Source organism: Babylonia areolata, chromosome 23 (assembly GCF_041734735.1).
Source record: "Babylonia areolata isolate BAREFJ2019XMU chromosome 23, ASM4173473v1, whole genome shotgun sequence".
In the NCBI taxonomy this organism is placed as follows: domain Eukaryota; kingdom Metazoa; phylum Mollusca; class Gastropoda; order Neogastropoda; family Buccinidae; genus Babylonia; species Babylonia areolata.
The window spans coordinates 11711554-11739070 of record NC_134898.1 but is presented as its reverse complement, the minus strand read 5'-3'; the positions used below and the strand labels follow the sequence as shown (position 1 = coordinate 11739070).

Here is a 27517-nt window from a genome sequence, read left to right as displayed (position 1 = left end):
TTTCAGTTTCAAGGAAGTGTCCAAGCATGTAGACTGATCCATGTATGCTACACCACATCTGCTGTTGATTCTTTTTTTTTTTTAAATAAATAAAGTTAATAAACTGATTAGTTTAAAAATTAAAAAGGCAGATGCATGATCTTCACATTAACCCAGCACGCTGATTCGACCTCAAAGTATACATATACATATATCTATCTAAATCTATACATACGAACACGCACACACACACTCCCACACACACAAATGCATACACACACAAAAACAGATAAACACAGTATCTTTGCACGCACACACATCCACAAAATATATATCTATGTTTTTTTTGTTTTTTTTTTTTTGTTTTTGTTTTTCCACTTCATATTTTCTTTGCCGAGACTGGCAGCTCATCTCACTGTTTCAGCCTACCTTGGAAGTAGCAGCTCCAGTTGTGGTACTGGCTGGAGTGTCAGGCTGACTGTCTGGGTTGTCTTCCCCCTCTGCCAGCCCCTCTTCCTTCTGCAATCATGCACACAACTTTTACAATACACTATGATGTGACTGGTATTTCCCACTCAGCCCACCACTGCTAATGGGATTCTTTCTTTCTCTCTCTTCTCTCTCTATATATAACATGCATGCGTGTGCCCACGTGCACACACACACACACAAAGCAGGCATCCAAGTGGGCTAATATTTGAACTTTTCCTGCATTCATTTTTCAGTAAATTGGTCAAAAACTGAATTCTGACTTTGTCTTTTCCTTTCAAAATAAGTTGCCCCCCCCCCCCCCCTCCTCCCACCCCACACCAAGTGGCTGAGTTTTTTCTTTCTTTCTTTTTTTTTTTTTCATTAATGTGTCAATCAATTGCTTGTAGCATGTTATCAGGTCTTGTAAGAGGACACAAGACTATCTCAATTACTTGAATGATTGGACAAAAATTATGCCAAATTGCAATCAACTAGCAGACAACGCAGCTGATTTGATTTTTCTACTTTGTTTCTACGAGTCCCACCATCTTGGGCTGCCTGTCATCTGTGTACACTACTCTGGAAATCCTAGAGCGCTCGGAAGACTGCCTATATACATAAGGAGCAATGAAAAAAGTATCCCCTGCCAGACTGTAAAATACAGCAGTGATGGTAAATACAGTGTCACTGACCTCTGGCTGGGGAGGAGAGGGTTTTGACTCTGGCTCTGCAGCCTGTTCTGCAGGCTCGTCAGGCTCACAGAGCGGCAAGGGCTGGAAGCTGACGTACTCCTGAGCTGCCAGGCTGGGGAAACACACGATGGCCAGGAACCAGTGGGCACTGAAAGAAAAGAAAAAAAAAGCATGGATCACTATGGTGACACGGAAACTCTGGTCTGCCAGGCAGTTAGTGCATGTGTTGGTTGTGTTGTGTTGTACTGTAGTGTGTTGTGTTGTACTGTAGTGTGTTGTGTTTCATAGTATTGTATTGCATTGTACTATACTGCATGGTAGTTGAAAACTGTACTGTACTGTACTGCACTGCATGTTGTATTGTACTGTATTGCATTGTGTATTGTATTGTATTATTTTTTGTCACAACATTGTATTGTACTGTATTGCATTGTGTATTGTATTGTATTATTTTTTGTCACAACAGACTTCTCTGCGTGAAATTCAGGCTACACTCCCCAGGGAGAACATTTTGCTACAGTGCAGTGCCATCCATGGCAACAAAACTGGTTGTCCCTGGCAAAATTCTGTATGAAAACTCATTCTGACAGTAAAATAAATACATTTGCAGACAGAAAAAAAGGGAAAAAAAACATGTATGGGTGAGGCTGCACCTTGGTGACATGCTCTTCCTGGGACGAGCAGTCAAATTTCACACAGAAAATAATCTGTTGTGACAAAAAGTAATACAATACCAAAAAATAATCAATATTTTCATTAGCACCTGCCATGCTTGTTCCTTCTGCTGCCACAATTTCCTCCGCACCCCCCTTTTCTGAACTCTTTCTTCCACCACATCTCAAGTACTATTCTCACAAAAATTGATGATAATAATCCGATTTCAAGACAAATCAATCAAATAACACAACCCATACCAATCCACACTTACTTTTCATTAATGGGAATCAGGAGAAAGTCCTTGCTAAAGATGTCTACCTGCCGTGTCCACGTCCTAACGCGCGAGTGCCTTCTTTCTGGTAACCTGTTTTCAAAAATATACAGCAACATATAACATTTTAACAGTGTGTAATGTCTTAAAATGCCTTTCCTATATTTTCTTTCATATAAATATTCATGTTCATGGACCTAAACAGACCCAAAAGGAAATTTTCTTCCTAAAATTACGTTTGAGTAACATACTTACCGTGACCCACTAGTGCAGACTCCGGAAGGGGTCTGATTCCTGTCCTGTGCAAACTACTACCTGCCTATGTGGAGAAAACGAAAGTAGCCATGGCCGATAACCTCCCCAAGTAGGTTACCTCCCCTGTGCATCCCTGACTATCGCCCTCTTTTTCCAGCAGCCAAACAGCGTTTATATCCTGTGCAGAAATTCAAGAGAGTAAATTTTTCTTGCCTAGCAGATGACTTCTGCTGCACTGAGAGCAACAGAAAGAGCGTGAGATTTGGACGTACAGTGTATGACAACACAACACTGGCACCATGTGTTTTATGACATTTCCTGTATGTCAACAGAACAGTGGAACAATTAAGGACCTGAGAAGCTAAATTCCATACAAAGACGAATAAACAACGCCAAGAAATATCAGGCAATTGTCAGAATACTTACGTCAGCTTCACCTCTTCCTGATCTTGAGCGGAGCGGGCCTGCTTTTGCGTCAGTCGCTTGAAGAAAAAAGAACTGAAGATGTGTGTTCGTTGTCGATCTTCTTCAGTCAGTTTCTCCAGAAATATATACCTAACAAGGAAAAGCAGAGAGCAGTTACATTAAGTCATACCTGCTTCTATGTTAAAACAATGTATTTATTAAAAGTAAGCATATTCACTCACACATGCACATTCACATACACAAACATATGAAAAATAGATGTAAATGCAAAAGGTGTACCAGGCATTTAATTAATGACCACTATTCTGCCTCTGTACAAGAAAATCTGCCAGTCCATATCCAAATCACTTACAAAGGTTATTCATATAAAAAATATATGTATATATATATAAGCATATAGAAATAAGTCAAAAACAAGTAAAAATGTCAAGCTGACTTTCTCAATATCCTCAATATGAATACAACATGCAAGCCTGCCACAACTATGATCTAGTCATTCATCATGTCAAGAACAACAACAAATGTACAACAAATTCTAACAGGTTTTGAAATGAAGAAGCAGAAACCCAGCAGAACGTCACCAACAGAACAAGCTGTTGCAACAGCCGCAAAGAAGCGAAACAAACAAACCACGATTCAGAGTTCAGAAATGAACTCACTTGAGGTAGAAGTCCAGGATGACGTCATTGAGAAATTCACCCTCGTTGAGACAGAATAAGTCCTGGTTAGTAATGGCGATGCCCCCTTTGGCTGGTGCAGGAGGGTAGGTTAACAATCTGGGCAACACATCAAGGGATTATTGTTGGGGATCAAAATAAATTTGTGATAATAATACAGTACAGTGTACCCATACAGTACAAAATCCCCATATAATGATGCAACCTGGGCAACACATCATAGGATAACTGGGGAGCACAGCAAATTGAAATAAATCTGTGATAATAATATAGTACTTATATTGTACAAACTCCCTATATAAAGGTTCTATGCAACCTGGGCAAAACATCAAGGGATTACTGGGGAGCACAGTGACCTGAAATAAATCTGTGATAATAATATAGTACTTATATGGCACAAACTCCCCATATAATGGTTCTAAGCACCGCCCATGAAATAATACAAAATATGCAGCTGTATATAAAAACTGGAGAACACAGTGAATTAAAGTAAATCAATTTGTGATGATAATAATACTACTACCTATATAAAATACTGATATGGCACAAACTATACATATAGTGAGTGGGCTCTGAGCACCTCCCATTAAGTAAAATACATAAATTAGTACATAATAACATACAACAGCACAAACTGACATACTAGGGGGAAAAAATGTATGCATATACGAAGACAATAATACAGATTGCAAATATGAATGATGGTATCAAGAAAAGCACAAATATGCCACAAATATGCCTTAAACACACACACACACATACACACACACAAACCACACAGACACATACACACTGATACATACACAAACACATAGCCTAAAATAACTCTTGTGGGAAACCATTCTCACCCACACACCCCCCAAAACTCTCCCATCACTCACTTCTCCACAGGGCCAACAAAGCCATAGTAAGGCGGGCATCCGTCCTCCTCCTCCCCACCGTACTCCTCGTAGCCTTCGTAACCCTCGGGAGGATGGTAGATGTCAGCATCCCCCGCCATGGCCACGGCACTCTCTCCCTCCTCCCCCTCACCCATCCCCTCACCTTCCTCCCCTTCTCCACCTCTCTCTCCGTCATCCCCACTGTCAGGCACGTTGCCTGGGGAGGGGGAAGGGTGGTTGTGGTGGGGTGGAACCTCCCCGCCAAGGCTGGGGCTGGGGGTGGGGTTGGGGGTGGGGAGGGTTCGTATGGTGTTGTTGAGGATGGGAGGGGTGGAAGAGACGAGGATGTCGTTGGCGTCCTCGGTGTCGAGCTCGGTGAGGAAGTTGTCGATCTTGAGCGTCTTGCTGTAGGAGCGCAGCATCTCTCGAAGGCCCGCCTCGTCCGTCATCGTCTCGATGATGATCACGATCATGTTCTTCTGTGGATCTGCCAACATGACCAGGGGAAGCTTGTGGGTTAGGGATAGGAGAATGAGAGTACTGTGTTACTCTGTGTGTGTGCGTGCGTGTGTGTGTGTGCTATCAACTAAATCAACTGCTTTGTCAAAGATATAAAAAATTTTTAAAAACCCTGAAAAATTACTTGAAGACATCACAATACACACACATACATGCCCTCCCATCTTCACTCTCTCTCTTGGAAAACACACACACACACACACACACACACACACACACACAACACACAAATATTCAGATAAAGTCCACTTCAGCCTTTGACTGCTGCCGACAAGTACACTGATATAACAGAACTTACAGATCAAGATGTCGGTCACCATTTTTAATTTGACCATGTACTTCTAAGAACTGCGTTTCTTTTGTTCAACAAAAACCAAAGACACCACTAATAAATACATAAAGAAGTTATAAATGCACTTGAAACTCACGTCACACTATTCTCATTTCACCAAGATTCAGCTGTCAAGGGGTTAAACCACACAAGAAACAGACACAGCAATCAAAGGGAACAACCACAGACACAGAATACATGCATCATTTAAGTATTGCGATACACGATGTATGATGAGTCTTGTGAAGTGTGTAATGATTTCTTTGTGTGAATTAACACAAATCAATGTCTGAGTGCTTTGTAAGAAGTCTGTGCTAGCTCATGCATAATATATGTTTTTCATTCAGCGTTTAAATACATGTTTTATACATCAGTTTTTACACTGTACTGTGCAAACTGAGCACGTCTTACATGGAAAGGTGGTACATAAATGATTATTGTCATTATCATCATTAAGCCTTACCCCGACTTCCAGGGTCAAAGTACTCAGGGGAGTCGTGTACCATTTTGAGATGAGAGCGAAGACGGCCACCACAGCCCGGTGTCACATGGAGGAAGGCCACAGGCTGGGGCGGCTTCAGGGTGAACTCAATCGACTTGATGTCCGTGACGTACACAAAAAAGTCCAGCTCCTCTTGTGTTCTGTCGCCTGGTTAGAAAAGAACGGCAGCCTCTGTATCAATGAGAATAACTGGGTGAACTTTCAAAAGATAACATCTGAAAAAAAAAACAAAAAAAAAAAAAAAACGTTTAAGGTCCCACTGCCTTTTGTAGACATCAGGGCAGTGAATTCATATTCACTGTAATCATCATAAAACAAGACCCAATCCTCTTCTTCATCATCCCTATAGGTATGTAAACCTTAAAGAAAAGGAAAAAATAGAGAAGAAATAAAGCGAGACAGAATGGACAAAAAAGGAAGAGAACCAAAGCAGCGATGACTCACTTATGACTGTGAATGCGATGCTTCGAGTCATGAACCGAACCTCCAGACCGCTTGTTCTCATTGAGCCAATGCGGATACCCCTGACATTGAAATAAATACCCTCTCCAACAAACCGCATGAGAGGAGATCGAGATCGAGCTGGGTTTGGAATGCATCGTCCAGCCTGAAACAAACAGAGGGGAGAAGAATTACTATCATCATCATCACTGTCATCACCAGTCCCTAACCTTGGGTGTCGTCAGGGGGATATGAGGGCTAAAGACAGCCAAAATGCACAAAAGAGACAAACGTATACATGAAAAGAAAACAAAAAAACAAAAACATTCAAAGAATGTGACATCCAGGTAAGAAAAACAGCAAAACAGCGTGAAAAATAATACAACCAATGACCAACAATACACAATTAAACAAAACCAAAATGACTGACAATCAGCCAGGTGGTGGAAAGTAATTAGCCAATAAACCAATCAATAACAGCTAATTAACAAAATGACATCAGTACATCCTCAACAATCACTAAAAGAAACCATAAAATCAATGTTCATCACTTTGCTGATAAATCAAAGTGTGCACTCAGTTCACCACCCCACTGATCAATCCAGGACTTTACCAGTCACACCATCATGTCAAAAAACCTATTTTCACTCATCACAGTCTATAAAGACACTGAGCTGTCCAAAAGATCATGTCCCACAGAATTCTCTACTGCTGTATTTGATATCAAAAACTGTATTCATCACATGCTGGCATGGATGAGCAGCAACAAACTGAAACTCAATACCGACAAGACAGAGATCACAGCAGTGGGCTCAGCATCACGCCTTTGTTTAGTGGACAGTGAGTTAGCTAATACTGGGGGTGACAGAGTTCTTTTCTAGCCTTCTGTAAGTCCCAACTGAAAACATTTTTTTTGCCTTGCATTTGAGTGAAAGTTTAGTAAAATTTGCTGTTATATATGAGGGACCTACTACTTTGTCCAGTCTTGTGCGTGTATGTGTGGGTGGAAGGCGCTGTGTGTGTGTGTGTGTGTGTGTGTGTGTGACAATTTGGCTGAACTTAAGCAATGTTGCAAAGATGAGCGATGTAGTCTGATCTATCCTGGGGTTTAATACCAGAAAAATACTATCATCATTTATGTTGTGTTTCAGATAGTTTGTATTCTGTTTCTGATAGTTACGTTATTTTAATTGTTCATGTTTAATTTTGGTGTAAAATACTACTGCTGTTATATAATATCCTCCATGCCCCAAATGGGGTCAAAGGATTAAATATTCTTCATAGTTGATTCTTGTGTGTGTGTGTGTGTGTGTGTGTGTGTGTGTGTGTGTGTGTATTGTGTGTGTGTGCGCTGTTCATGATGCGAGGATGGTGTTTGCTTCTTCATGACCGATTATTTTTCTTGACAACTTGCTTCTCTTTTGCAACATGCAGTTTGTGGAGCAACACGAGTGATGAGTTGTATTTGAATTTTCTTGATTACTGTTGTTTCTTTCCTGTTACATGTAATTTGTGAAGCGCCGTGAGCCTCTTTGTGAGGGAACAGCGCTCTAAAAGAGCATTTCATTATCATTATCATTAATGATTGAAAGGAAACAACAGCCTGCAATCAATCAATCAAGTAAGTGAGAACATCAGCAACCCACCAAACACTAAACAACATACCGCGTCTTCCATTCTGCTGCGACGTGACACACCAAAAGTTGAGGTAGGTTTGGCCACCGGGGAGGAAAAAAAGCTGTCATCCTTCTCCTGAGCTGCTGCAGTCACCTTCGTATGAGATGCTGCTGCTGCTGCTGCTGCCGCTGACGTGATTGTTGTGACAGCTGTCACTGGCACTGGTTTCACAGCTGCCGGCTTCGATGAGGAAGGTGGCTGCCCTTTGTCAGTAGTGCTGGGCCCTTCATCCTCATCACTGGATATTGTCACCGTCACTGGTTTTTGTAGTGCACAGAACATAATGAAACTTCACATTAATGTTCACTGGATATCATCACTGTTACTGATTTTCGTAGCACACAGATAATCATGAAACTTAAGTTTCATAACCTGAGATAGCAACAGCAGATGAACAACTCACCCACCACCATCTAAATGGCTATAAATGCGACAAAAACCAAGCAAACTACAAGAACAAAATGGAAAAACAACAACTCCCCAAATAAAATAGGAAGACCCTCCCAAGGCAACAACAGAGACTAAGTGAACCAGGGCCTTGTATGAAGGTCAGGACAGTTTTGTCCTCGTTTCTGCACAAACCCACTGGTGGTACCAAGATCACCAGGCCCTTCCACAGCAGCTGCAGGAAAATGTCTGCCCTGTGGCAGGTTCTCTCTGGACCCTGTTTTAACACCTCATCCTCCTATCCTCCAAGCTAGCACATATGTGTACACAAACATACATAACACAGCTTACCATGTCATAAACCTATCTTTAGTTCCTCTGAATTTGAAAACACTGTCACACATTCAAACACTTCAGTCTTCAAATCTAATCATTCCTGTTGCTGCTTCTATTGCTTTCCAATGTTGACTGTCCCCAAGTTGGCTTCACCATCACTGGAACAACAATTTTCAGTAACCATATTCCACACTGGAAGCAGAACAGAGAGATAAAAGAGGAAGAGAAACATGCAGAGACAAACAAACCAAAAAGGACAGGAAAGACAGATGGGGACATGGAAGGCAAGAGGGATAGAGAGAGAGAAGGGGGTCCCCACCTGGTTCCTTGACTCCTCTGAACACCTTTCGCTGGTTTGGAAAGTTCCCTCTGTTCCCCTGAAGGCGACTGAAGGTGCGCTCTGTGCTTTTGATGACAAAGTTGTCCTCCATTTCCTCCTCCTCATCTGAGTAAGACCCACCCTCTGCTGCCACCTTTTTCCCATAGAATGTCTTTTTGTCCAGCACGAAATTGGTCGTTGATGGGGAAGGGTTCACCTTGCCCCCACCACAAGTTCTTTCTCTTTCTAACACAGAGTCTGGGGTATCTGTTTTTCGTTTTTTTATGAACACTTCAATGTCTGGAGGAAAGTTCCTCTTGCACACGTCGCACGAATTCAAATTACTGCTGCACTGTCCACAATATTTACACAGTGTCGTCCCTTCCTCATCCTGGGTGGGGAAAAGAAAATAGATGGCTGTAATGTTGGGTTTTCTGCATGAAATCAAAGCATTCCACTGCCATGAAATGATTTTACATATACTGTAAACTACTTTATTTACCAAAATCGTTATACTTGTGTACATGTGTGCTTGTGTCTATGGGAAAGCAGTCACGTACATACATGTCAGTGTGTGTGTGTGTGTGTGTGTGTGTGTGTGTGTGCAGTTGCATCACTTGAAGTATCTCTAACAGTAAAAAGTAAATAATCTTAAGTGACAAACAAGAATTTGAATGATCATGCATTGAAGAATAATATTTCATCTGTTTGGTTCGCTTTCTCAAATCCATGCTGTAGCTCAGACTATTGATTTTAAAGAACTCAGTGAGTGCAGCTTTCATTTTAATGGATGTTAACTAAAAGAAAAAGCTGATTTAGCTGCACTGGAGACAGGTGGTTTCGGTTCAAGCAAACAACTGTGAACCATGTACTAATCTGAATGTCAACATAATACTGATTGAGTCCTCCAAAGCTAATACACACAAGCTGACATACATGCTACACACACACACACACACACACACACACATGCACTCTGTCACATACACACAAGTAATTTCTCCTTCTTGCATCTGTTACAACCCCGAGCCCCATCCTTTTTCGTTTAGCAGAGAGATCAATCTGCATGCTTTGATGTCTCCTTGAAACTGAAACTTTCTTGTACCTGTTTGCATGTGCACATGCTTATTTGTTTATGGCATGTGATACTTGTTTTATGCATGTGTATATTTACCCACAAACAGTTCTTATTGTACACACAAGCTCCATCTTGAGAGGTGTGAGTGTAAATCTGCATAATCATCTGTTAATATTTCTTGCAGTGAGAGACTACACTTCTAAAGCTCACATCAGCAAGGGGACGTTTTGCACAGCCCCTCTGCTCCTGGAGGTCTGAGGGAGGTGGAATGGATGGCTGGACAGGCTCTAAAGGTGTCAGGTGCGAGTCTTTCTCAGGCCCTGCAAACACAGTTTGACGCTTCTATGCCTGATGTTTATTTTTTTTAAAGTCAAGTCAAGACTTGCTTGCTTCATATGACTGTGAAGACTCCTTCCACAGTAGTACATGTGTTTGTGTGTGTGTATGTGTGGTGTGGTGTGTGTGTGTGTGTGTGTGTGTGTGTGTGTGTGTATGTGTGTGTGTGTGTGTGTGTGTGTGTGTATATGTATGTGTGTGATGTGTCGTTACGTATTTGGGTTGTGTATTGTTGACAGAGAGCATGTGCGTGTGTGTGTGTGTGTGTGTGTGTGTGTGTGTGTGTGTGTGTGTGTGTGTGTGTGTGTGTGTGAGTGACATAGTAAAACAGACACATGGACACCTAAAACCAATGATTACAACACATAGAGTATCTCTACTTACACATATGCGTAAACAAAATACAAAAAAAAAAACCCAGTCTGAAACCTGTAACAGACTAAAAAACCTGGATCTGTTAAGTAGATTATTTCTACTCAACTGGTAGTAAAAACCTTCAGACAAACGCTTACCTGGAGATGGAGGTGTGCATTCTTTTGCAACAGTGTTCGGCGTGAACCCAAAGACAGGAGAGCTGCAGGAACGCTGACTGCTGGAGGACACAAATTCCACTCCTGCGCCACCTGCTTCCGGCTCCACTTTTGTCGTCTTCTTATTCATGCTGCGCCGTGACAGATACAGATACAGCTCAGCATGCCGTCTGTATATCCGTCACAAACTTCACTGTTAGTGTTACATATCATCATTTAATAAACCCCAATTTCACTGCAGATTCTCAAAACCACCCACTGCCTGCAAAATATTTATAAAATAATTCACTGTGTCAATCAAGATAATCCAATCAGAAATGCAGATCACAAAATTACGTTATATACAACTATTCAGAAATTATATAAAGACTTTCAGCATACTAATAAAAAGATAATAAGTCACTGGAAACAACTACAGCTTTAAGAACTCTTTATTTGGTAAATAAAGGTGTAAAACAATACTATGATATACAAACAACACACAACTTACATCCAAACTGTTGTTTAAAATAGAATCAAAGGATCACATCAAGAATTGGAAAGAGGTTTATTTGAAAATGCACAAAATAAAAGATGTAAAGATAAAATGGCTTCAGGTTCAAATAATAAACAGGATACTAGCAACAAATATACTTTTAAAGGAAAAGAAAATTGTTGATGATGACAGATGCACTTTTTGTCTCGATCAGAGAGACTCAATTGAATATTTTCTATGGAGATGTGAATGTGTGTACATCATTTCTGGTCCACATTACAAAAGAAAATTAAATGAAGTGTGTGCCTTGTCCTTCAACTTGAATTTGAATGAAAATGATATATTTGGCACAGAATCACAAATTGAGACAGACACAACACTTGATTTTATCATAATGTTTGCAAAGTCTTAAAACTCTTATATCTTTAGATATAATTTTTTTTTTAAAGCCTAATAAATCTGCCTTCCAATTAGAGTTAAAATACAGGTAAAAAGTAGAATAACAAAACGCAAAAATCGATTGTACCTATACAAAATTTCACACAGCCTGGTTTGTTTTTAGTGCTTTTTTGGAACATTCTGAACCATCCTAATTACTATTCTTTCACTTCAGTTTGGGGATGTATTCTACACTTATTTAAGGCACTTTTGCTAGTTGTTGGTACATACTTGGCTTCAATTTGTTTTCTTATTGTGTGCGAGTCTTTGAATGTTATAATCTGAAAACTATCGGGCATTTTATGTAAATGTATTTTTAAATCACTGCTCCTGTATTTTCTATTTGATGCCCTTTTGTTACCTGCCTATCACTCTGTACCTTATTTCCTTCTTCTTACCTGTCACTCAATTTTCGTTTGTGTGGTTGTTTTTTGTTGTTTTCTTCTTAAATCTTTTGTTGTTGTTGTTAATGTTGTTGTTGTCTTTTTCGTTGTCCTTTCTTCTTTCTCTTCTTCCTCTTTTTTGTCCAATGTTTTGAATGTACATTTTTTAAATTTAAAAAAGAAAAAAAAAATTACGATATAATAGTTAGGTTAACTACTGAGCTGTAATGATTATGAAAAATGACTTCTGACCAATGGTGAAGGAGGAACAACAGAAGAGAAATCCCAAAAGGCCAGCAATACTAATTATCATTATCTTTTTCCTGTATCAGGAAAGAAACACAGCCAAAACAAAAGCCCCATCAACTTGGGCAACCCAGTCCTACCTTGGCAAGGGTGTCGGCCATCCCTCGTTGGCGCTAGGTCGTCGTGCAACACCCACAGGCAGACGAGGAGGGGAGAGGTCCCCCATCTCCTCCATCTCACGCATCACAGCATCATGCTCCAACACTTCCTCCTCATCGTAGTAGTCTTCATCATCGTCTTCAAAGTCCTCGTCAAATTCTTCGTCATAGCCCACCATGTCAGAGTCAAAATCGTCGTCATCCATCTCACCGTTCATGGCATCGTATTCATCATCATCATCATCATCATCATCAGCCATGCGTTTGTTTGTTGATTCTACTGCATGCTGGTCCCCAGCCTTATTGCCTGCTGCCGTGGGGGCAGGGCTGTTTGATGACTGGTCGGCCACAGTGTAGGTGGTCGTGCTGTCAGCCGTGGTGATGGTGTTGGTGGTGGTAGCCGTGGCAGACCCACCCTGCTCTGGCCTGTAGGCAAATGGTAACGTATCAGATTGATCTGTAAAACTAGAACTGTCAAGGCTTTTCCTCCATTCCAAAAAAGAAAAACACCATTTACTCTACCCTGAATCCTCCCCTCTCCCAATCCCCCCCACTCCCCTCCACCTGCACCCACCCAGAGGGGAAAAAAAAGAATAAAGAAGGGGAAAGATCAACAGAAAACACTTTGGTGGTGGATAACTGAGCTGGGTCTTTTTCAACACATATGCAAGACAACACCAACTTTTCATACGAAGCCCTCTACTCATGGCAATAATTGCTAAGTCATGGAGCCAGACTGAGTAAGCACTTCCCTGCCCCCACCTGGGATGAAGACTGCCACTATGTCCCTCCAACAACAATCTCCAATAAATCTACCCACGCCAAAGATCCTCAATCTGATGTGAATTTATCATAAGCATGGAAGGATGTTCAAATTAAGACATTTTTCAGTCTTTCGGAGTAAAAATGCAGGGAATCCAAAGGCAGACAGAAATATGTAATTTAAAAGGAGGTGTGGAGAGGGATAGTGGCAGATTTGTTCGGAAAGTATGTTCTCACCTTTGCCTGTCAGATGTGGAGTGTACACGTACAGGGGAATCCTGACCCCCTTTTCCACATCCTTTGTTGACATGACTGGGGCTCAGTCTTTGCTGGGCCTGACGAACCATCACTGGGCCCTCTGAAAAATGACAACACACGTTCTACATGCTCCAAGTCTGAAGTGTTTCTCACTAAACCCTTTCCATACATGAGAGGTTGGCTAGACAACTTGCCTTGTCACATCCAACAAATACAAAACAGTCAACAATCAGAAAAGATGCTTAGATGGAAAATCCCTGCACTGGAATGCATCAGATGGACAATGAATACTTACCAGCTATGCACACACTGCAAGCAGAGTTGTTATTACTGTACAGTGTACCAATAAAAAAAAAAATCAATGCAGCACACACAGTAAGCAGGTGTTTTTACTGCCCAAATGAAAATAGGTGAAATATTGAACAAGAAACCTGTGGAGCCTGTTGAACTTTCTCTTGCAACATAAAATCTTGAAAAAAGACGACAAGTTCTTTCCTCTTCCAACAAGGCACCCACTGGAAATGTAAGAGAACACAAGGAAAAGCAAAAGGCATCATCACGTCATGTTTGCCTGAGAGAGAGACTGAGAGGAAGAAATATCAGTAGCAGAAATGGGATGTTCCATCCACACTTCCTATATCAAAATTGTGGTTTGTACATAGTGTACATTTTACAATGTAACTGCAAGCAAATCAAATAGCACCTTCATTCACTGTAAACAAATGCCCTTCAATCAACAGAACACCAAACTGACTAATTGAGTAATTCAGAAAATACACCATACAGTAATACAGTTTAACAGGTCAAACATTCAGAAGCACACAGAAAACAATAATACAATGAATCAAGCTCAAGCAAGGTTAAGAAATTTGATAATTAGGAAAGACCCTCAAAGTTAAGAAAGCTGTGACACTGATTGTGAAAGGTAGGTATTAAAAAACAGTTTTTTCAACTTCCTTTATTTCCTTCATAAAGTTCACATGAAACAAACTTTTTGAATCTTGTGTATACTTAGGCTTTAGAGTTGAAATAACAAGCCAATACTTTTTGAAGAAAGTGTGTTCACTTGTGACAAGTCTTGAATTTAAACTAGAGTTGACATAACAAGTCTGCACTTTTTTACATGTCTACTGATTTTCCCAACATTGTATGCCACAGTTTAATTTTTTTTTTAATTAAAAAAAAAAACAAAAAAAAACCAACATTTCAACCATTAAATTACCCTTCATTAATTAAAACTTCTTTTGTGTTTGTGGACTGCTACTCCCACATTCACTCATACATATCTAGTGCAAATATACTGTCTGGATGTGTCCAACTGTTTTTTCCCCTCTGTTTCTGGGTGTTTATGCTGGGTACCTTTCCATAAACCACCACTGACAAAGATTACAGGATCTTTAACACACATACTTAATGTTCAGTATATATTCATTATGGAATATAAACACTTAATGGGGATTTAGGAATCAGTAGTAAAGATCAGAACATAATGTTGACTTTGAAAATGGGAAGAGCAGATTTCCATCCACCAGATGCCATGATATATTATTAGGAAAGACCCTCAGTGTCAGAATGAAAGTGACAGTCTTAACTCTCTCCATACGAACGGCGAAAGAGACGACGTTAACAGCTTTTCACCCCAATTACCATCATCAAAATATTGCAAGCGGAAGGCTCTTACACTGAAGAGGTGAATGTTGACAAAGAATACCACAATTCTGACGACGGAAGCTAAAGGTTGGGTCATTCAGACACCCACTGGACATCCGAGGGGTCTGTGTAGAGGAGAAGAGAGGACTGGCCGTACTGAGTGAGTTAACGCTTTTGCTTTAGAGAATATAAAGTTTAACCTCTTGGCTATTGTGCAGTGCCCATCATTAAACAAAAATGAAAAACATAAATAAAACCACAAACAAAGCAAAAAAAAAGAAAAAAAAAAAGAAAAAAGGAAACTGGAAAAAGAGGAACTTATGCTCTTACCTATCAGTGATATACAACAATGATTCCCCCCACACATACTTAATTTATCCATTATCATTTTTCATTGCATTTTACATCGAGGTTGGCAAGAATGTGTGTGTGGTACATATTACTGTTGGTACGACCAGTACAACAGTCATTGTATTCATATCTTATCCTATCATTTCATTTTGTCAATGTTTTTGGATTGCTCATCTTCTGCCCTTGCATGAACATGCACGTATGTGAATATATTTATAAGCATACCCTTCTCCTTCCAATCCTACTAAGACCTTAACAACCTGAGCTTACGGACGTGTGCCAAGAGGTCGTTTAATCTCACCTCCCTCCAATCTGTCTCTTTCACTCCATCTGTCCATTCTCTACTATAAATATAATTAAATGATGAAATGTTGTTGTTTTTTGTTTGTTGTTTTTTTAACAATAAATCTATAAAATATTCATAAATATAAACATAACACAAAACATGTAAAAAAAAAAAAATAAATAAAGCAAACAAAATCAAAACGAAACAAAAAACTCACGTAAAAAATCAGGATTAGGGCACAGATAATTTTTGCCATCAGAGCCACAATGTAAAACAGTACCCCTGCTGGCTGCACTTCGCTGTACAGAGAACTGAGTGTTCTGCTGCAGGCACCGATTCCCTCTTTGCCTTTCACCTTGAACTATAACCTTGGGTTGCCGGGATGGCAAGTTGAACTGCTGCATCTCTGTGGGACAAAGTGTGCTAGCTGTCAGAATGGACCTCCAAGGTTATATTTTTATTCTTCACCCTGTCTCTCATTGAGTTAAGTCTTGACAGGAAGACAGATCACGCTTTATTTTTGTTTGAAGCTGGCTATGTCTGATCTCTATAGAATTAAAAATAATATAACCAATGCCATTTTCTGTGTGCGTGTGTGTTTACAAGCCGAACTTTTTTTTTTCAAACATGCATCTTTTATCAATTTGAAATATATTTTTAAAAAATAAACACTTCTTCATTAGTTTATACAATATATAACAGGGTTCGTCATTAACATTTTTTCACATGAGCGCCTGCGCTCTAGTTTCAGAATTTTGATGAGCGCAAACTGAAAACTAAGAGCGCACACTAAAAACATAGAGCAACAAGTCTCAAACATAAATTCATTTTGATTTTGCACGGCCGCGAAATCGATCGTGTGCTCCACTTTTCTACTCTTCAAGTCTGAAGAGCGCTCTTTTGCATAGCCTCCCCTGATTCACTAGGCCTACTTCCGGTTGAACTAACAAAACGTAAACAGACGGCTTTCAAACTTCGGTAAATGCAAAACGATCGCGCTTTTGACTCTTGTTTGTGATGGACAATGGAATAACAATTTAGATACAGTAGTGTATGCTTATGTCTTTTCAAAATCAAGAGCGCAAGCGCTCTGAGTCAAGGAATTTTCCAGAGCGCAATTTGTTTTTTCAGAGCGTTCCGCTCAGCGCTCCCGTTAGTGACGAACCCTGTATAATATGTCCTCCTTAATATAATGTATGTACTTCTTAATATAATGTATTACGCAGCTCAACTGGACAAATCAAATGCCCAGATTAGAAACCAATCAGACAGGAGTGAAACACAATTGGCCAATGCGGCCCATAGAGACCTACAAAAGGAAATTACTGTTTCTTTGTCTGATTTATTTTCAATAACAGACTAATAAAGTCCAGAGTAGTCTTCAATACAAAGCTAAATATGATTCAAAACAAAAAGTAAACAAGCTCAAAAGCTCTGAAAGTCTATGGCTCCAACCTTTCTTGCACTTTTTTACTTCTGATCCAGCCCTATATGATGTAACCCCTACTAATACTGTAATTATTCTATTTGACTCTTTGCTGTTCACTTTAACTATGCTACCTCCCATATTACTGGTTCTTAACAATATGTTTCAAATGTTTATAAAAGATTAAAAGTAAATAATATATTTAAAAAAATCTACTCTTTAAGTTTAACCCTGCTATTAGTATTACTAAATCCTACCTTTATTCTTTTAATTTAGAACAGTGCATGATACATCATGCAACTTTTTATCACTTGTATCAGTAGACCAGCTTCTGCTCATTCTACTCCTAGTAATAATTTAATTTTGCCATTGAATTTTGCAAACCATATAAACTATAAAGGCATATTCAGGGCTAGAAAAAAAATTGAAGAGACACAAAAAAAGTTAAAAATTACATTTTTTTTAAATCAGACTGAATAGTGAATAGAACAATTACCTAACATAATTTACATATTATATATCTAAATCAAATTCACATGCACCCACAATGACATTCAGTGATGCACAAGTTTGTCACAAACGCAAATTAATCATTCTCTCAAAAAAAAAACGGAAAAAGAAAAAGACTTGCAAATTATAATACTTTGGTGATGATCACGATGATATTAATTAAATAATATCAAAATAATAGTAATAATAAACTATATTTCTGAATGTATTTGATAACTTGATTTAGAAACAACAACTCCTCTATCTATTATCTTAATATCAGTATACATACTGTGTGCTAAATCAAACATCATTACATACAGTGACACACAGACTTGCAGCTGACTTGGCAATATTTTGCAGCAATACTTTGGCTTTGCATGCATTATGGCCATTGTCCACTCACCTAGCTAGAAAGTAAACCATAAGCTTGTTTCTAAATCAGTGAATGATGTCATTACTTTAGGATTCCTTTCTGATGCAGTATCAGTTGTGGCTTCATCACTTCTTATAAATTTCTCTTTGCGTAACAGTGCTTACTGTTACAGCAAAACAATGTTAACAGCACAACAGAGAAGAGAGAGAGAGAGAACAGAGACAGAGACAGAGAGAGACAGAGAGAAAGGCTGAGTATGTGTGTGTGTGATAGTGTGTGTTTATCAGACTCAGAGGCTGAATGTGTATGCATGTATTTGACAGATTTGTACTTCTAATATGCATGTCTGTGGGTGCGCCCAGTAGCTAGTTATTCAGAATGAGTGAAAATTCTTTAAATATGCCATAGTGAAATAAAGTAAAAACACCACTTCTGTAACAAACACTGATTTTACAAGTTCAGTGAATACAGACATATTTATCATGTAATGATGTATGTGTATGGAAAAAAACACGGGTGGATAAAAACCAAATATCTTACCCTGCCTCAGCGTCTTCTGCTTTCGAACTAGTGGTTTTCCTCCTCTTTGACCAGACTCCACCTGATGAGGGAAGGTCCCAGACGGTGCAGGAGGACGGTTCCTTGCCATCGTCTGGGGCATATTCTGCATCACCTGAGGCACCCCCTGCCTTTGAAATGCTGGAGAGGGTTGCTTTCCAGAAGATGGCTGTGGAAGTCTTTGAGCACTGACTTTGGGAGGCCTGTGAACCACTCCCTGTGAAGGATGTTCCACAATATTCTTGGAGGGACCCCTGGGTGCTGGCCAGGGCCTTGGTGGCTGTGCAGGGCCACGAACAAAAGAGTGAGCTGATGTCTGCATGCGGGGATGAGGTTGAGGGTGTCTGTGGAAGTGCTGTGGAGGTCTTTGTTTAGGAGCAGGCTGCTGGCTTCCTTGAGATGGGAAGCCATACTTTCTGCCGCTCCTGTATTCCTGCTCCATGCTGGGATACCTGAGCGGTCCTGAAGACACACGCTGTCTTTCAGTCTGGTGGGCATGAGAAACTTGTACTCTCTGGGGCATATGCCAGTTTTTTCTTCCCCTCTGACCCAGTCTGTGTCCCTGTGAGACATACCTGACACCATGGCCAGGGAACGGATAAGGACACTGATTTGGAGAATTCATCCGCAGATTTGGCATTCTGGGTACCTGTCGCTGATTCTGGGACATCACTTCACTGCTGTTTCTAGGGTGATGGTTGTATGTTGAGACTGTGACATTGTGTGAAGTCACTGTCACCTCACTTGCTGCCTGTGCTGCTAGCTGTCGAGGCTTAGCTTGCAGAATGGGAAGTTTGCCAGCTTGTTGGGAATGCCTCTGACCTGCCGGGTGCTTAGGACTGTGATGAGGAGGTTCTTGATTAGTCCTCTTCTCCTCCTCCTGCTGGGTCCGATGTGGACCTGCGCTTTTCTGACCCACATTCTGCTGTTCTGGAGGTTCGACACTCTGAGAAGGTGCTGGGCTAAATTCACGATTGTCCTGCACTCGTAGAGGCAGCCTCATTTGGTGCTCTTGTTGGGCAGACTTGCCTGGCTGTGGCTGCCTGCCTTTTTGTGGTGGTACTTCCCTCGTACCAGACTGATTGGTGAGCTGTTCATCTTCACCTTCTTGCTCCATGTCATCATCAGGTTCATCTTCTGATTGTTCATCATAGTCTGACTGTACATCCGTATGGTGATACTGGCTCATGACATATTTGTTATAAGAGTTCTGAAAGCTGGAACTTGATTCAATCCGGCTGTCCTGTATCAGGTTACCTTGCTCATCTTCAAAATCAAAGTCTTCCTCATCTCCCTCAAAATCCTCATCATCTTCAAAAAACTCATCCTCATCATCAAAATCATCAGGATAGGCCTCAAAATCTTCTGGGTCACCCTCAAAGTGTCTCGGTTCACCCTGTATCTGTTCATGGCCAGCCTCAAAGTGTCTCTGACTTCTAAAATGTCCTTGGCCACCCCTGAAGTGCACCTGGCTGCCTTCAAAATGTCCCTGATGGCTTTTGAAGTGTTCCTGACTATCTTCATAGTGTCTCTGATCTTTAGACTGCCCTTGTCCATTTTTTATTTGTTGCTGATCACCTTTGAAATGTCTCTCACCTCTGACATGCCCTTGTAGTTGTACACTCTTAAAGCGTTCTTGATCACCTCCAAACAGCCTCTGACCTTTCATCTGACCAGGCCCACTCTTGAATTGTTCCTGGCCACCTTCAAACTGTCTCTGACCTTTAACCTGACCTGACCTACTCTTGAAGTGTTCTTGTTCACCTTGAAATTGCCTCTGACCCTTAGCCTGACCCTGCCCACTCCTGACATGTTCCTGGCCACCTTCGAACTGCTGCTGACCTTTAACCTGATCTTGGCCACTTTGAAACTGCCTCTGACCTTTAAACTGGCCCGGCCCACTCTTGAAGTGTTCCTCGTCACCTTCAAACTGCCACTGGCCTTTAACCTGACTCGGCCCACTCTTGAAGTGTTCCCGGCCACCTTCAAACTGCCTCTGACCTTTAGCCTGAGCTGAGCCACTCTTGAAGTGTTCCTGACTACCTTCAAACTGCCTCTGACCTTTAGCCTGAGCTGAGCCACTCTTGAAGTGTTCCTGACTACCTTCAAACTGCCTCTGACCTTTAGCCTGAGCTGAGCCACTCTTGAAGTGTTCCTGACTACCTTCAAACTGCCTCTGACCTTTAGCCTGAGCTGAGCCACTCTTGAAGTGTTCCTGACTACCTTCAAACTGCCTCTGACCTTTAACCTGACCCTGCCCACTCTCACTATGGCTCTTTCCACTCTCACCGGGTGGCTGGTCATCCCCCATATGTTCTTGGCCATCCTCGAACTGTCCTTCGCCTTCCTCAAACTGTCCTTCACCCTCCTCAAACTGTCCTTCACCCTCCTCAAACTGTTCTTCACCTTCCTCAAACTGTCCCTCGCCCACCTCAAACTGTCTTTCGCTCTCCTCAAACTGTCCAGGATCACCAAAGTGTCTGGGATCACCCTCAAAGTGTTCTTGGCCATCCCCGTAATGTCCTTGATCACCTTCATAGTGTCCTTGGCCATCCTCATAGTGTCCCTGGCCATCCTCATAGTGCCCTTGGCCATCTTCATAGTGTTCCTGGCCCTCTTCATAGTGTTCCTGGCCATCCTCATAGTGTCCTTGGCCATCCACATAGTGTCCTTGGACATCCCCATAGGGTCCATAGCCATCCTCATAGTGTTCTTGGCCATCTTCAAAGTGTTCTTGTCCATCTTCAAATAGGTGCTGGCCACCCTCAAAGTGTCCCTGGTCATCCTCAAAATCGATCTGGCCATCCCCATAATGACCCTGGCCACTGTTGAATTGTTCCCCTCCATCTCCATAATACCCCTGACCATCATCATAGTGCCCCAGGTCAAAGCCTTCAGGATAATCCTCAAAGTTCTCTGTGTAACCTTCAAAGTCATAGTCTTCAGGGTCACCTTCAAACTCTGAGTCACCTTCAAACTCGTCCATTAGTCTGGCTTCACTGAAACAAAGGAGTGTAAGATATTCAAATACCATATTCAGGGAATGATCATTTTCATTCAACTGCAAATACTGAGGTAATGTACTATGCATAGGGAGGTGATAATATGCATTATAGAATCTGACACTGTATGCTTAGGTCAAAGTGCTAGCTGAAAAAATATCCCGGATTTGATCTTCCTGTGCATACATCTGAGTGAACGCAGCATTCTTCACATTTCTAATGTCCTCATTCCAGTAAGTTGTAATCACTATCTGTCAGAGTTCAAAGTTTTCTAAACTTACTTCTCTCAGAATTCACTTGCCTGTATTTTTAAAGACATTATCTGATTGCAGAGGGTTAACTGCACTGTCCATCTGGACTGTGTAAGATTTATTATAGCTGTTTAATGTTAGTTTGTTCTTGTTCCCCCCATCCTATCCCACTCCTCCCTTACTTATGTTTAGGCGCCAACACCAAAACTGAATAAAGGACTCTCAGACTGAAAGTCATTTTCACCGACACCGGACTGAACAAAGGACTCTCAGACTGAAACTGAGTGAAAATAATTTTCACCGATACCGGGACTGAACAAAGGACTCTCAAACTGAAAGTCATTTTCACCGATACCAAGACTGAACAAAGGACTCTCAGACTGAAAGTCACTGGCACCAATACCTGGACTGAACAAAGGACTCTCAGACTGAAAGTCATTTTCACCGACACTGGGACTGAACAAAGGACTCTCAGACTGAAAGTACAAGGGTCATTCAATAAATAAGGTGAATTTTTCGGTATAAGGACTTCTAATACAGATAGAAGCTTACTTTTTTCTTTTTCTTTTTTTTGTTTTACTTCTTTTTCACATGGATTTAATTTGTTTTGCAGATTAAAAAAAACTTAGAGAGTTTTGGCGATTAACAAAGATGGCCGACCAAGAAGCATGCTCCAGGATTGAACAGTGGTCAGTTATCAAGTTTTTGGTTGCTGAAGGGTGCAAACCAGTTGAAATTCATAGGAGAATGTCAACTGTGTATGGTGCCACATGTTTCAGCCGAAAAAAATGTCTACAAGTGGGCTAAATTGTTTAAAGAAGGACGGAGCAGTGTTGAGGATGAAGACAGGCCTGGAAGGCCTACAGAAGTGAGGTCTCCTGAGGTGATCGAATCAGTCAATGACCTCATTCAGTCTGACAGAAGGGTGACAGTGGATGACATTGCAAGGACTTTGAGCTTATCTGTTGGGACAGCACACAAAATTGTCCATGATGACCTTGGCTACTCGAAGGTCAGCTGCCGGTGGGTGCCAAAGATGCAAGGCCTCACACAGCAGCCCGAACGGTGCAGACCATCAACGAGCTGGGCTGGGAACTGCTCCCTCATCCCCCTTACAGCCCAGACCTTGCCCCTTCAGACTTTCACCTGTTTAGTCCCTTGAAAGCGTTCACGAGAGGCACGAAGTTTGAAAGTGACGATGAAGTCAAAAGTGTTGTGAGCGACTGGCTGAGACATCAGTCCAAAGATTTTTACGCGGAGGGAATACGGAAGCTTGTGCACAGATGGGAAAAGTGTGTGACAGTGCTGGGAGACTACGTTGTAAAAAAAAATAAAAAAAAGTAAGCTTCTATCTGTATTAGAAATCCTTATACCGAAAAATTCACCTTATTTATTGAATGACCCTCGTAATTTTCACTGATACCGGGACTGAACAAAGGACTCTCAAACTGAAAGTCATTTTCACCGATACTGGGACTGAACAAAGGACTCTCAAACTGAAAGTCATTTTCACCGATACCAGGACTGAACAAAGGACTCTCAAACTGAAAGTCATTTTCACCGATACCGGGACTGAACAAAGGACTCTCAGACTGAAAGTCACTGGCACCGATACCGGGACTGAACAAAGGACTCTCAAACTGAAAGTCATTTTCACCGATACCAGGACTGAACAAAGGACTCTCAGACTGAAAGTCACTGGCACCGATACCGGGACTGAACAAAGGACTCTCAAACTGAAAGTCATTTTCACCGATACCGGGACTGAACAAAGGACTCTCAAACTGAAAGTCAAATACTGACCACTGTTCTGTTGTCAACTGTGCCAAAGTGCTTTGCGAAATACTGACAGTGATATGATACTAGTATCTATATAGTGTAGTATATTACTCACTTTTCAGAGACTGAGTTTTTTACTCCTTGTGGCTCTATACCAACATTGCCAGTGCCAGCAGCAGACATGGAAAATGATGCATGCTGCTGCTGGGAACCATGGGAGGATGAAGGAGGATGTGGGTTGTTCACATTGCTGTTGTTGTAGCTGTTGGAGTATCTCCAGCCTTGGTCACTCTGCTCCTCAGCACCAGCAAGAGCTGCACATTATTTGTTTATCAGATTACACTTCTTGTACATCTATGTTTCTTATGCATGAAGTAGTTGTACAGACTAAATTGCCAAGCACTATGATCATAACGTCTTGGTACTTCATAAACTTTGATGAAATGACAAAGAGTCGTGTACAGCTGGACATTTTGAGTATGTTTGCCGGGGTTGAGGGTGATACACTGGGTACTTGGTTGGGTGTCAAACTGATAATACTTGTACTGTTTCAGTGACTTGGTGACCAGTATGTATAGTCATACTAGTACAGTAGTCAGCCAGTTTCATGCAATTTCCAAAGTATCACAGCTTTGTTTCACTTCTGTTATATTCTGTAGATCCATGTGTTCACCAAGGTGGATCTGACAAACTGTGATTTGAAATGTATATATATATATATATATATGATGGAGTCTCCCGTCAGTCCGACAGATGAGTAGGCAGGCAGGCTTATCTGTCAGTGTATGTCCTCATATGGGAGAAGAGGCTGATTCTGGATGCGCAGCACTTCCCACAGGTGTTTCAAGGGAAAACGTCTCCAGAAGTTGAGCCCTGCTTCCTTCGCTCACCCTTCTCCTTAATGGCCAGCATTCTCTTGTTTTCAAAATGTCTTTATGCCACTAGAGCACAGCATCCTCCAGCGACAGCAGTCAAGGGCATCAGTTTCCCAGGAAGCGATGTCTATGTCACAGGCTTTGAGGTTTGTCTTCAAGGTGTCCTTGAAGTGCTTGCAGGGTCTTCCAAGTTCACGGTGGCCTTCCTTCAGCTGGCCATACAAAAGCATCTTCGGGATCCTGCTGTCTGTCATGCGGACAACGCATCCTGTCCAGCGTAGCTGGCACTGGATCAGCAGGCTTTCGATGCTGGACAGGCCGCTCCTCTCTAGGACCTGGAGGTTGGAAACCCTGTCTTGCCACTTTATGCCGAGGATCTTTCGTAGGCATCTCTGGTGAAACTGCTCAAGTTGTTGAATGTGACGGCGATATGTCAGCACAACAGCTCTGTAGGTTTTCATCTTGGTGCTGAGCCTGATGCCTTTGTTGTTCCACAGCCTGTTGTTGAGTCTGCCCAAGGCGGAGCTGGCCTTGGTGATGCGCAGCATCACTTCTGCATCAAGGGCTCCATTGCTGCATAGGGTGCTGCCCAGGTAGCAAAACTTGTCGACTGACTTGATCTCTGTGTCATTGATCTTGATTGCAGGTTGGGGGGGAGGCAATGGCGTTCTGTGAGCTAGCCGGTTGGTACATGGACTCGGTCTTGCTGAGGCTGATGGCGAGTCCAAAGCGCCTGCAGGAGGTTGAGAACCTGTCCATAATGAACTGTATGTCCTCATGGGTGTGTGCAGCAAGCACACAGTCATCAGCGAAGAGGAACTCTCTCACGCATCAAATGGCGACGGTGTGTAAAGCAATAATGCAACATTCACTGACAACAAAATATACACTGTTTAAGACTGATCAAACGTGGATAATTTCCCCATCATATTCACGTCACGATGTGTCGAAGTGTGGAACCACACCATGATGATCATGATCAACGCAGCCCTGCAAACTGGAGCTTACCGTCCAGATTTCATATACATATATATATTTTGTTTATTTGTTTGTTTTTTTCAATTGCTGAACAGTGAATCTGGGATGAATTATAACCATCCAGCTGTTGATCATTATATCAAACATCTACAAAGGTGACAAGTGGAATGTCATTTATGTTGCAAAAACTCAAGATGAACAACATTTCAACAGTTCCTTACTGTCTACAGGAAGAACTGACTTAGGACTCAACTTTCAGTATCATCTCCTATTCTAATGCAATCAAAGAACGCTAATAATCCATATTAGTACGACATGACAATTCGTGATTGTATGTTTATTCCTTTTTTTTGCAAAACTGAAAAGCAATTTAAAAAAAACAAAACATAGTATGACATGACTATTCGTGATTGAATGTTTATTCCATTTTATATGCAAAACTGAAAAACAATTTAAAATTAACAACGTTACGCAACTGAACACAGTTCGAAGTAAATGAAGACTGACTGCCGACAGAGATCGGTCGATTTACATTGAACGTTTTTGCAGACATGCACACTTGCATCAAATGGCGATGGTGTGTGAAGCAATAATGCAACATTCACTGACAGCAAAATATACACTGTTTAAGACTGATCAAACGTGGATAATTTCCCCATCATATTCACGTCACGATGTGACGAAGTGTGGAACCACACCATGATGATCATGATCAACGCAGCCCTGCAAACTGGAGCTTACTGTCCAGATTTCATCGCGTGAATTTAAATTAAAAGTACAGAACTAGCGATAATAATAAACTATAACCGAACTTACCATTAAGCAACGACATTATGGCAACTAAAAACCATCTCGTGACGACAATATCAAACAAATAAGCGGATAAAAAGCCATAGAAATCCACAGACGTCTGTTTACGAGAAGTCTTTCAGAGCCAAACGAGAACATCGGGCGTCTTTTCACCGAAAAGAAGTACAATTTTCAACTGAACCTTTTCCTCTTTTTTTTTTTTTTTTTATTTTTTTTTTTTTTTTAATTAATTTTCAAATGTCATTTTCAAAGCATCATCATGAACAGAGGGAAGGAAGCTGAAAGGCAATGGTTAAACAAAATCTTTGCATGAAAAATGCTGTGTTGTTTTCAACATCGCAATTTTTTTCTTTCAACCAATTAGTTGTCCAACCATTGTCGTCCGCTTTTGTGTGTACATGTCCCATATGCTACAGAAGGAACGAATGTATATGATTTGCTTTGTCTGACACCGCTTGTCATCTCAACAACAACAACAACTACTACTACTACTACCGCTGCTTAGAGCTATTACTACTGATACTACTACTGCTGCTGTTGCAGCTGCCGCGTGTATTAATGTAACTACTATAATGGTTGTTGCCTACTGATTGTGTGTGAATGCAGTGTGTTCGTTCATTCTTCCGAACAGCGCTCTTTATTGAAGTGATATTAAAAAGGAATGTGTGTGTGTGTGTGTGTGTGTGTGTGTGTGTGTGTGTGTGTGTGTGTGTGTGTGTGTGTGTGTGTGTGTGTGTGTGACCGTAAGTCTGTCTATGTGTGAGCCGTGCGTGCGTGCGTCCCGTCAGTTTGTAGTTACTGAACGTGTTTTGTCAGTCAATTTGTAGGAACTTGAAGAGGAGGTGGGGCCTGTAAGAGCTGCATGCCCCTTGCTGTCATTTTGGGCATTGCGCCCGTGTTGTTGGCGCTGGGACTGTGCGTTTTTCCTCCTCCTCCTCCTCTTCTTCTTCAATACCTTGTCACAGTTCCCGGTTTGTATGTCAGCATATCTATCTATCTATCTATCTATCTATCTATATCTATTCATTTATTTGTTTATTTATTTATTTATTTTTCTATTTATTTTTCTATTTATTCATTTATTTAATTGTTTATTCATTTATTATGTATATATTCATTTGCTTATTTATTCATTTATTTATTCAGTCATTCATTTATCTGTTTATTTGTTCATTCATTCATTCATTTATTCATCTATCCC

At 41.1% G+C, this 27517-nt stretch overlaps 1 protein-coding gene across 4 annotated transcripts in view; it reads right to left on the bottom strand.

Moving 5' to 3' along the window:
• The window catches only part of LOC143297891 (uncharacterized), a 32150-nt gene extending 5720 nt beyond the window's left edge, over positions 1 to 26430 (bottom strand). Inside the window, exons 1-18 of one of the 4 annotated variants that reach the window (XM_076610422.1) lie at positions 26323 to 26430; positions 23769 to 23967; positions 18604 to 21620; positions 15990 to 16178; positions 13465 to 13585; positions 12448 to 12891; positions 10748 to 10935; positions 10110 to 10219; positions 8822 to 9212; positions 7768 to 8036; positions 6106 to 6268; positions 5623 to 5808; positions 4310 to 4796; positions 3411 to 3527; positions 2752 to 2880; positions 2071 to 2163; positions 1143 to 1290; positions 409 to 498 (exon numbers count right to left, since the gene is read on the bottom strand). In XM_076610422.1, coding sequence (XP_076466537.1) covers positions 409 to 498; positions 1143 to 1290; positions 2071 to 2163; positions 2752 to 2880; positions 3411 to 3527; positions 4310 to 4796; positions 5623 to 5808; positions 6106 to 6268; positions 7768 to 8036; positions 8822 to 9212; positions 10110 to 10219; positions 10748 to 10935; positions 12448 to 12891; positions 13465 to 13585; positions 15990 to 16178; positions 18604 to 21620; positions 23769 to 23967; positions 26323 to 26338 — 6357 coding nt within the window. In that variant the 5' untranslated portion in view covers positions 26339 to 26430. The remainder of the gene's footprint in view (positions 1 to 408; positions 499 to 1142; positions 1291 to 2070; positions 2164 to 2751; positions 2881 to 3410; positions 3528 to 4309; positions 4797 to 5622; positions 5809 to 6105; positions 6269 to 7767; positions 8037 to 8821; positions 9213 to 10109; positions 10220 to 10747; positions 10936 to 12447; positions 12892 to 13464; positions 13586 to 15989; positions 16179 to 18603; positions 21621 to 23768; positions 23968 to 26322) is intronic. The other 3 variants (XM_076610423.1, XM_076610424.1, XM_076610425.1) reach the window with 3 other exon arrangements.
• Between the last annotated feature and the right edge of the window lie 1087 nt (positions 26431 to 27517).